The sequence below is a fragment of the Mandrillus leucophaeus genome, unplaced genomic scaffold, assembly GCF_000951045.1.
Source record: "Mandrillus leucophaeus isolate KB7577 unplaced genomic scaffold, Mleu.le_1.0 Scaffold737, whole genome shotgun sequence".
NCBI lineage: Eukaryota > Metazoa > Chordata > Mammalia > Primates > Cercopithecidae > Mandrillus > Mandrillus leucophaeus.
In genome coordinates, this window is record NW_012107997.1 from 256,594 (window position 1) to 267,720 (window position 11,127).

General features: G+C 52.5%; 2 protein-coding genes across 2 annotated transcripts in view; both read left to right on the forward strand.

Annotated features, from left to right (window-relative positions):
• TCF7L1 (transcription factor 7-like 1 (T-cell specific, HMG-box)) overlaps positions 1-4,330 on the forward strand; it is a 33,026-nt gene extending 28,696 nt beyond the window's left edge. Inside the window, exons 8-11 of the mRNA XM_011965818.1 lie at positions 483-642; positions 729-836; positions 1,592-1,667; positions 2,969-4,330. Coding sequence (XP_011821208.1) covers positions 483-642; positions 729-836; positions 1,592-1,667; positions 2,969-3,402 — 778 coding nt within the window. The 3' untranslated portion in view covers positions 3,403-4,330. The remainder of the gene's footprint in view (positions 1-482; positions 643-728; positions 837-1,591; positions 1,668-2,968) is intronic.
• Positions 4,331-4,407: 77 nt separating this feature from the next.
• LOC105528863 (all-trans-retinol 13,14-reductase-like) overlaps positions 4,408-11,127 on the forward strand; it is an 8,819-nt gene continuing 2,099 nt past the window's right edge. The window contains exons 1-5 of the mRNA XM_011965819.1: positions 4,408-4,442; positions 7,928-8,082; positions 10,308-10,446; positions 10,708-10,817; positions 10,891-11,057. Coding sequence (XP_011821209.1) covers positions 4,408-4,442; positions 7,928-8,082; positions 10,308-10,446; positions 10,708-10,817; positions 10,891-11,057 — 606 coding nt within the window. The remainder of the gene's footprint in view (positions 4,443-7,927; positions 8,083-10,307; positions 10,447-10,707; positions 10,818-10,890; positions 11,058-11,127) is intronic.

Below are 11,127 nucleotides of genomic sequence, written 5' to 3' on the forward strand. Positions count from 1 at the left end.
AGACAGTGTTTTCTTAAGGACTCATGGTGGCCCGGTGGCCTAGCTGAGACGAGCACCAGGGTCCTTACCTTGCCCATGTGCCATAAAGATGGCAGGAAGTCAAAGTCAGTGCTCCCTGGAGATCCCAGGAGACCCCCACCCTTGGTTCTGCCCAGAGTGTCCCACACTGTGTCCTATCACCGTCGCCAGCACCTGCCAGCTCCAGTGAGAGCTCATCTCAGCACCCCCACCACGCTCTGTTCCTCTGTCAGGAAATTAGAGAGTAGATTTTCAAAGAATCTGGCTTGGAGATCATTCAAAGGTGGGAAACTAGGGGAGGAAGGTGCTCAGGCGCCGAGCGCAGCCATGGGGCCACTTGAATTAGCATCCAGGCAGCCCGCGCCCCTCCCCAGAGACAGTCAGCGGCGTCTCAGTGACAGGCAGGGATTGATGAGTCGTGTAACATCTGACACATACTAACCTACAATCACGTGCCTTCCCAGGAAATCACCAGTCACCGTGAAAAAGGAGGAAGAAAAGAAGCCCCATGTGAAGAAGCCTCTGAATGCCTTCATGTTATATATGAAGGAGATGAGAGCCAAGGTGGTGGCTGAGTGCACCCTGAAGGAAAGTGCGGCCATTAACCAGATCCTGGGAAGAAAGGTAAGACCTGCCCTCACCCTCCAGGCCACGGGGGCAGCATCCCTGCATTGATGGCTCCGTGTCGTCTCTGACCCTCTCTCCCCCAGTGGCACAACCTGTCTCGAGAAGAACAGGCCAAGTACTACGAGCTGGCCCGGAAGGAGCGGCAGCTTCACTCGCAGCTCTACCCGACCTGGTCAGCCCGGGACAACTACGTAAGTGCACGCTCTGGGCAGAGGATGCTCAGACCCCAACAGCAGCTCTGCAAGAGGAGGAAGGGCAAAGGAAAGCGACTGCATTTGTAGAGGACTCTTAAGATGAGGGAGAAGCCCATACTTCTCTAGAAATAGGGAAGACGTTTTAATTCTCAGGAAGTCAACAAGTCCTAAGGACAGACTTCAGTTTATGCATTTCCCTTTGAACTGGACTCTGCCCTCGATTTCATAACACAGGGCACATGTTTAGCTGTGGTGGGAAGAGTGTCTCTAGCCACTCCTAACCCATGGCTCAAAGACCAGTGTGTGATCCTCAGGGGGCGTGTCTCTGAGCTCCCGGAAACCAAGCCAATTTTTGCATGCGTGTTCTTCTTTGCTTTTTTTCTGGTAAGAGGACCTACAGTTGCATCAAACTTTCAAAGGGACCTGGGACCCCTCAGAAAAGATCAAGAAGCACTGTTCTAGGGACAGAAATGGAAAAACAGAGTCTGAAGGGCAGTGGAGGGAGGAGGCCTTCCAAGAAGGCGTTGGACACCCAACCTGGAGGGGAAATGCATTTGTAGGGGAGGAAGGGCTCCCTCTGCCTCCTCGCGGGTTCCCACGGGTGTGATCTGAATCGTTTCTCTCTCCACACCCTCCCTGAGGGATCAAGAGCAGTAAAGGGCAACGTCCTGTATTCTCTCTGATCTGGGAGCCCCTGAGAAGCCAGCATTCTTCTCTCCCGGCTTAACTCTTCCTTTTGCTATATTTTCCAGGGTAAGAAAAAGAAGAGGAAGAGAGAAAAGCAGCTGTCCCAGACACAGTCACAGCAGCAAGTCCAGGAGGCAGAGGGTGCGTCTGGGGGCACTGGCCTCTTCTCCTGCTTTTCCTTCCGTCACAGCCTCACCTGCCCGTGCCGTCTCTAGCTCCATGACGGGTCAGGGCTTCTGCCTCGGTGTTTGCGGGCAGGTGTTACTACCCCTTTCTCGAGGTGGCCACTTAAGAGGCTCTGAGATGTGAAGGCATTTTCCCAGGTACTCTGCTTCAGTGGTGGTGGTAGGATTTGATCCCAGGACTTTGTCACTTCAAAGCCTAGGCACTTTTTAATTCCGTTGAAAAGTGAATCATCCTACCTGAGGGTTAATGGAATGAGGCTGAAATTGTCTTTGAAATGCCCTTAGGAAAGCAGCACATGAACCCCTGACATCCTATCTGTCAGTGGATCGAGGACAGCCAGGGTTTCCTTGGATGTTTCTTTGGTTGAACACCAGAAAAAATAGTTTGCTTGGGTTTAGGAGGCACTTTGTGTCAAAACCGTGTATAAAATCTCTTTATACCAGAATCATGCCTAGCACAGAAAGATGCTTACACTGTGACGACTATTATTAATATTTAGGTCACACCTCCATCTCATGCTTACTCCAGGACAAGTGTATCGCTGCTTGCATGATGTAAAGTGCTTTCAGTCTCTCTCCTTCCTTCGTCCCTTCCTCCCTCCCTGCCTCCCTCCCATTCTCCCTCCCTCCCTTTCTCCTTCCCTCCCTCCCTATTTCCTTCCCTCCCTTTCTCCCTCCCTCCCTTTCTCCTTCCCCGCCTCCCTATTTCCTTCCCTCCCTCCCTATTTCCTTCCCTCCCTTTCTCCCTCCCTCCCTTTCTCCTTCCCCGCCTCCCTATTTCCTTCCCTCCCTTCCTCCCTCCCCTCCTCCCTTCCTTCCTTCCTTCCATTACACATAGGAGTGCACATGAGTGGGACCCGTGCGTGCTGCGGAACCCACTGTCTGGCACGCTGCTCAGCAGGCATGCACTCCCTCTGACTGTGTTAATACCATAAGCCAGAGATTTCAAAGCAAACCGGAGCTTCATCCCAAAAGTTGCGAGCTTTAGAAAGGGAGGGTGGTCCTGTGAGACACTGAGCCGTCTTCTCTCCAGTCCGATGCTGGGTGGATCTTCATCAGTTTGGGCGTTGCCTCTTCTCTGTGCGCTGGGTATTTGCGAATGCAGTTTCCTAGTCTTGAAAGCCTTGGAAGTAATGTCAGGTCCTCGCCAAAAGCATGCCTGTGTCTCCAAAGCACGTGTATCACCAGGGCTGTTCCTCAGCCTCCGCCTCTCCCAGAGCTATAGCTGCTCACTCTTTCTTGTATTTTTCCCCCTAGGTGCTCTGGCCTCCAAGAGCAAGAAGCCATGTGTTCAGTACCTGCCCCCCGAGAAGCCCTGTGACAGCCCTGCCTCCTCCCACGGGAGCATGCTGGACTCCCCGGCCACCCCCTCTGCAGCGTTGGCCTCACCAGCTGCCCCTGCTGCCACCCATTCAGAGCAAGCCCAGCCCCTCTCCCTCACCACCAAACCAGAAACCCGGGCCCAGCTGGCTCTCCACTCTGCTGCCTTCCTGTCAGCTAAGGCTGCAGCCTCCTCCTCTGGCCAGATGGGCAGCCAGCCTCCCCTCCTGTCCCGGCCCCTCCCCCTTGGGTCCATGCCCACAGCTCTGCTGGCCTCTCCCCCGTCCTTTCCCGCCACACTCCATGCCCACCAGGCCCTCCCGGTGCTACAGGCCCAGCCTCTTTCCCTGGTCACCAAGTCTGCCCACTAAGCTGCCCCCTGACCCCTGCAGGCTGTCACATGACTCATTGAGTAGTAATGATTCAGAAGAAAAAGAAAAAGGAGACTTTATTGGTCAATATTTGACCACTCTGGACTGTTCTGTAAAGTGGCTGGTAACAACAGCACTTTACAGTTTGTAGATGTAACCAGTAGCTGATCTTAAGGCTTTTTTAAAAAACAAAACAAAACAACAAAAAAAAATCTTTATAAGAAAAAGAACTGAAAAGTAGCGTGCTGTTCGTCCCGTAGGTGCTGTGGTGGATGGACCTGGGCAGAGGGTGCCTCTCTCTCTACCTCTCTCGCACTTTCTGTCTCCTGTCTCTTCTCGCCCCCGCGGCCTGCCCCAGCTTCCCCCCACTCCATCTGCAGCTCTGCCATTGTGGTATTTCCTGTTACCCAGTCCAAGTTTTCATCGTCTGCTCAATACCGTGGGTTCTTCTTCGTCCTCTGTCCTCTGCCCAGTGTGAGGCCATCACCATGTGAGAAGACATCTTGGCCTGATTTGCTGCCACCAGCATCCCCTCCCTCAGTGGGCCCAAACTCGCCAACCCCAGCTTTCAGTGGAGCAAGCGGGTCCTCTGAAATGGTTTCCCCCCAACCCCCCCATTTAAAGGGACTCAAGGTGCCTGCCACTTCCTCAGCGAAGAAGTCTGTGTTCCTCCCTGTCCTTGCCAGTGGCGATCATCCCCTCACAGTCCCAGAGTGGCAGGCAGGGCCGGCCCCATGGTCTGGCTCCTGTCACCTGGGTCCGTGCCAGCACAATCTGCCAAAGTTCTAGAGACCTTGTTCCCTTCCCCATCACCTCACATGCTTCTTCTGTGTGTATTTCTTTTTGTTTTTATGGTTTTTGGAGCAATTTAAATTCCCAGTTGTTTATTTTCACAAAAGAAAATAAAATTGCAGTTGCAAGACCTTTTCTGAGTGTTTCTTTAGTGCTTTTGTTGAATCAAACCACCCGTTTCACTCCCAAACCCTGTGTTAGACTTTCGCATATATGCAAAGGAAGATCGCCACTTGCCACAGGGGAATGTAAGGCATGCCTGACACCCTCAGAAAACCTGAGCCCAGCTTCCTGTCTCCAATGTACACAGGCCAGTCAGTGTCTGTGACTGAGCTGCAAAGGGGGGAATCATGTTTACAGTTAATTTCAATGAATTTGCCACCTGGAAGACATTCAGCTTATGCTTCTATCACCCATTTGACTTGTAATTGCCAAGATGTCAGGAAGCATCTTTTGGACACTTTCCATAGTATCTAGCACCACAATTAATTTTTTTGTAACAGCTTTATGGAGACATACTTCAGCCATTTAAAGTTACACTTCACCCATTTAAAGTATACAGTTCAACTGGGCAGAGCCGCTCTTGCCTATAATCCCAATGCTTTGAGAGGCTGGGGCAGGAAGATGACTCGGGGCCAGGAGTTCAGGACCAGCCTGGGCAACATAGCAAGACCTGATCTCTTAAAAAAAAAAAAAAGAAAAAAATTAGCTGGGGATGGTGGCACACAAGCCTGTAGTCCCAGCTACTCAGGAGGCTGAGGCAGGAGGATCGCTTGAGCCCAGGAGTTCAAGGCTGCAGTGAGCTATGATTGTGCCACTGCATTCCAGCCTTGTCGACAGAGTAAGACTCTGCCTCAAATAAAAAATGTATACAATTCAGGCCAGGTGTGGTGGCTCACTCCTGTAATCCTAGCACTTTGGGAGGCCGAGGTGGGTGGATCACCTGAGGTCAGGAGTTTCAGACCAGCCTGGCCAACATGGCGAAATCCCGTCTCTACTAAAAATACAAAAATTAGCCAGGCATGATGGTGCGTGCCTGTTATCCCAGCTACTCAGGAGGCTGAGACAGGAGAATCACTTGAACCTGGGAGGCGGAGGTTGCAGTGAGCCGAGATGGCGCTACTGCACTCCAACCTGGGCAACAGAGCAAAACTTCATCTCAGAAAAGAAAAAAAAAGTAGACAATTCATCGGCTGTATGTTCAGAGTTACGCACCTATCACCACAGTCGATTTTAGAAAGATTTTGTCCGCCCCAGAGGAAGCCCCATATCCTTTGAAAATCACTCCACATTTTGCCCATCTCCCCCAGCCCTAGGCAACTGCTAATCTACTTTCCGTCTCCGAACTTGTCTATTCTAGACATTTCATATACAGTCATGCATCGCTTAGCAACTGAGACAACGTTCTCACAAATGCGTCGTTGGGCAATTGCACTGTGCGAACGTCATAGAATGTAGTTAGAAAAACCCAGATGGGGGGCCAGGCGCGGTGGCTCAAGCCTGTAATCCCAGCACTTTGGGAGGCTGAGACTGGCAGATCACGAGGTCAGGAGATCGAGACCATCCTGGCTAACACGGTGAAACCCCGTCTCTACTAAAAATACAAAAAAAATTAGCCGGGCGCGGTGGTGGGCGCCTGTAGTCCCAGCTACACGGGAGGCTGAGGCAGGAGAATGGCGTGAACCTAGGAAGCGGAGCTTGCAGTGAGTGGAGATCACGCCACTGCACTCCAGCCTGGGTGACAGAGCAAGACTCCGTCTCAAAAAAAGAAAAGAAAAGAAAAGAAAAAAATCCAGATGGTATACACACCTAGGCTATGTGGTCTAGCCTATTGCTCCTAGGGTACAAGCCTGTACAGCATGCTACTGTAGTGAATACTGTAGGTGACTGTGACACAGTGGTGAGCGTTGCGGTAGCTCACACCTGTAATCCCAGCACTTTGGGAGGCCAAGGCAGGCAGATCACCTCAGATGGGGAGTTCGAGACCAGCCTGGCCAACATGAAGAAACCCCGTCTCTACTAAAAATACAAGAATTAACGGCGTGGTGGCGGGCGCCTGTAATCCCAGCTACTCGGGAGGCTGAGGCAGGAGAATCGCTTGAACCCAGGAGGCAGAGGTTGCAGTGAGCCAAGATCGCACCATTGCTCTCCAGCCTGAGCAACAAGATCAAAACTCTGTCTTAGAAAAAAAAAGATAAAAGATGGCAGAGCTGTATAGGGCATTTCCCAGGCATGGAGCGTGCGGGACTGGGAGCTGCTCTGGGTGTGTCAGTGAGTGATGAGTGACCGTGATGCTGTACACTTAGGCAATACTAGGTTTATACAGAATTATTTTTCTTCAAGAATAAATTAACCTTAGTTTAACTTTTTTACTTTATCAACTTAAACACTTTTTGACTCTTGTAATAACACTTAGCTTAAAACACAAATACATTGTACAGCTGCACAAAAATATTTTCTTTATATCCTTATTCTGTGAGCTTTTTTCTAATTAAAGTCTTTTGGGGGCTGAGTGGAGTGGCTTACGCCCGTTAATCCCAGCATTTTGGGAGGCCGACTTGCGCAGATCACCTGAGGTCAAGAGTTTGAGACCATGACCTTGAAACCCCAACTCTACTAAAAATATAAAAATTAGCCGGACATGGTGATGGGCGCCTGTAATCCCAGCTACTAGGGAGGCTGAGGCAGGAGACTCTCTTGAACCCGGGGGTGGAGGTTGCAGTGGGCTGAGATCACACCACTGCACACCACTCTGGGCAGCAGTGCGAGACTCCCTCTCAAAGAAAACAAAAACAAAAACTTTTTTTTACTCCTTAAACTTTTTTGTTTAAAACAATAAAAGTATAGCAAATACATAAACCAGTAACACAGTCATTTCCTTCATTAAAAAGTACTATAGGCCGGCGCAGTGGCTCACGCCTGTAATCCCAGCACACTGGGAGGCCGAGGCAGGCGGATCACCTGAGGGTAGGAGTTCGAGACCAGCCTGGCCAACATGGTGAAACCTTCTCTACTAAAAATACAAAACTTGCCTGTAGCCCCAGCTACTCGGGAGGCTGAGGGCAGAGAATCACTTGAAGCTGGGAGATGGAGGTTACAGTGAGCCAAGATCGTGCTATTGCACTCCAGCCTGAGAGACAAGAGTGAGACTCTGTCTCAAAAAAAAAAAAAAAAAAAAAAAAGTACTATTTACTGCACATAATTCTGTGTGATAGACTTCTTTATATCACTGGCAGTGCAGTGAGTTTGTTTTCACCAACATCACCACAAACATGTGTGACACTGTGCATTGCCTTAGGATGGCTGTAGTATTACTAGGCAGTAAGAATTTTTCAGCTCCATTATAATCTGAGGGGACCACCCTTGTATATGCAGTACCTTGTTGAACATAAGCAGTTATTCAGCCCCTGACTGTTTCTTTGAAAAGGAACTCTGACAGCAGAGAAAGGCCTGGATTTCTATCAGATGGGCTTCAACCCTTGAAGTTTCTCCAAGGCTTTGGGTAAAGGAAAGACAGAGTCCATACACACACAGGAATGGATGCAGAGCCAGGGAAAGGAAGCCCAGAGCAGTTATAGGATAGTCTGAGAGCCCTTAAAGATATTCACTCACTTTGCATTTTCCCAGGGGCCTGCTCTGCCTGAGTCTAGGTAGCTGGACTCCAAGTTCTGAGCAATGGGCACAGTAAGAGAGAGATCCGTGGGGGCCGTGGGCCTTCCTCTTTGTCCTGGAGCTCACAGACCCTCAGCCAAGCACTTGTGCCTGCAGATGTCAGTGTGAGGAAGGGGCATGAGCTGGTGAACATCTATTGCCCCGTCGTGGTCTCCAACGCAGGGCTGTTCAACACCTATGAGCACCTACTGCCGGGGAATGCCCGCTGTCTGCCAGGTAAAAGGCGGGTCTGCACTGCCCCTCTTGCAGGTTCCCCAACGTGTCCCCTTCTGGAGCCAACTTGCTCCGTCTGGGTCATGCTTCCCCTCTTCTTGGCCGGCCCTCTGATTGTACTTAAGCAACAAGGTGAGAACGCTGCTTCTAACATCATCCTAACCCTAGCATTGAACGTTGGGGAAACTGAGGCCCATACAGATTAATTACAGTCCTGAGCCCACTCAGCTGAAAGGGGCAGGGCTGAGTGGAGTAGCTGATCTGATTTGAAAGCTCCAGCTCCTCTCACCCTTCTGGGTTGAGGGGGCTTCCAGAGAAGAAGCCTCAGGAGGAGAAGCAGGAGAGCAGGCAGCCCACAGGGAGCAGAGCCACCGAGCCACCGCGGCTGAGAGGTCCCGCCACTTCATGTAACTGGATGCATCTGGTGTGATCTGGGGAACGGAGGCTGCTGGGAAGGGCGAACTAGGAACCCAGCAGGGGTGAGAGAGAGGGGCCCAGATGAAGGGCTCAGGCTGGGGCGGGAGCTGGAGAGCACAGAGCAGCTCCGGATGTGGTGTGGCGGAAACCTTGGCTGGTGCAGGAGCCAGAGAGCAGGGGAAGGAGCCCTGACCCCAGAGGGTGGGCCTGGGAGCTGCTCCCTAAGGAACCGGGGAAGGGCACAGCAGAGCGGGCTGGGGGGTAAAGCGAGGTCCTGGCCTTCCTCATGGGGACTGGGTGGTATGTGAGTTGTGATTGTCTCCAGGGCATAGGGTGGCTCCACCAATGCCAGCCTCTCTTTCCCTTGCCCCACGTGGCTGGGCCTACAGCCTGCACGGCCTCCCCTCTCTCAGACCTGGGGAGCTGAGGGGGTGAGGCAGAGACAGCCCAGGGGCAAAGCAGGGGGGTTGGGCATGGTGCACAGACAGGCTCTGCCTTTGTTACTTCCTGCCTTTCTCTCTGTGACACTGATCTCCCTTCTCCCCTGTCCCAGGACCTCTGGGCACTGACACTGTCCTGGCCAGGCCCAGCATCTTACCCAGGCAGCCCAGCTAGAGCCATCTGTCCCTCTTGCCCTCCATCCCTGTTCCTGTGTCTCTTCCTCCTGAATAGAACCTGAGGGCCTCACAAATATTTAGTTACACGAATGAAGCAGGCCGGGCGCAGTGACTCATGCCTTCAATCCCAGCACTTTGGGAGGCCACGGCGGGCAGATCACTTGAGGTCAGGAGTTCGAAAATAGCCTGGCCAATGTGGTGAAACTCCATCTCTACTGAAAATACAAACATTAGTGGGTGTGGTGGTACGTGCCTGTAATCCCAGCTACTCGGGAAGCTGAGGCAGGAGAATCGCTTGAGCCTGGGAGGCGGAGGTTGCAGTGAGCAGGGATCACGCAATTGCACTCCAGCCTGGGCGACGAGCAAGACTCCATCTAAAAATAAATATTTTTTAAAAAAGGAAAAAGCAGAGGAGCCAGGGGCCCAGCATCCCTCAGGCAGGTGCCAGAGCTGGTCCCGGGAATGGGAAGACAGCAGAAGAATCTGTGGGGGCAGTTTCTGGAACACCGGTCTCGGGTCATCTGCTGAGGAGTGGGGAAGCCCAGCTGTTTAGGTCTGGGGGACATCAGGTGCCCCACAGTGGCTGCGGCCTCTGCCATAGTGCGGTTCTTCCCTCCTCCCTCCAGCTGAGTCCTGAGATGCCAAGTACCAGTCAGGCTGCCTGCCTTTGCTCACATGCATGGCATCCCTCTGGAGGCCTATGTGTTCTGACATCACACTAGGAATCATGCATGTTCACTCACTCCATGGCTGCATAAAAGTTAATCCTGAAATCAGGCTGGTAATGAGCTGCTGTTCACGTGTGTGGTCTTCATAGAGGGAGCCCAGTCACGCGCTTCCCACTTCAAGACACGAAGGGGAAGATGGGAGGCAGTAAGCCTAACCCTCCTGCGGGTGCTGAGCCAGTTCATGGGGGCTGAGGACCAGGGCTGGGCGTCGCCTGCCTCTGAAGGGGCTTGGAGTAGAGGCGGGGGAGGTGGAAGAATAGGAACCCAGGGCAGTGTCCTTCCCAGGCAGGAGGAGACAGAAGAGCAGGCCCCTGCCAACGTCAAGTTGAAACAGCTGTAAAACTGGCCTGGGCACTGAGGATAAGGCTCAGGACACAGTGAGCGGGCACCCTGAAGCTCTCCTAGGAGCAGGGAGTGGCCATCTCTGGTCATAGTTCACACAGGCACCACCCACTCCCCTTGGCAGGTGTGAAGCAGCAGCTGGGGATGGTGCGGCCTGGCTTAGGCATGATGTCTGTTTTCATCTGCCTGCAAGGCACCAAGGAGGACCTGCATCTGCCGTCCACCAACTACTATGTTTACTATGACACGGACATGGACCAGGCGTAAGATGCACGTGTCTGTGTGTGTGTGTGTGTGTGTGTGTATGTGTGGCCTGTGCCTCCCTGCTTGACTCAGAATGAGCAGAGGATATGGAATGGGAGGAAATGGGCAATATCTAATTTGCTCCTGGAAGTTTGTCACCTCAAGGCTGTGGCTCAGCTTCACCCCTGTGGGGAGTCCCTAGGGCTGAGCAGTCCTTGCAGTGGTTCTGGGGTTTTGAGGACAAAAGCCTGGAGATCGCACCACACTCCTGTCACACGCAGGATGGAGCGCTACGTCTCCATGCCCAGGCAAAAGGCTGCGGAACACATCCCTCTTCTGTTCATCGCTTTCCCATCAGCCAAGGATCCGACCTGGGAGGACCGATTCCCAGGTGGGGCTGCGGGTCCCGGGTGAGGGACTGGAGGGAAGGGCCGGACAGTAGTAATGTCAGCTCTGACCCCCAGGCCGGTCCAGCATGACCATGCTCATACCCAGCGCCTACGAGTGGTTTGAGGAGTGGCAGGCGGAGCTGCAGGGAAAGCGGGGCAGTGACTATGAGACCTTCAAAAACTCCTTTGTGGAAGCCTCTATGTCAGTGGTCATGAAACTGTTCCCACAGCTGGAGGGGAAGGTAGGGGGTAAAATATTTGGGGTGGTGACGGACCTCATGGTGCCATTTCTGCCCTTTCCTTGCAAAGACA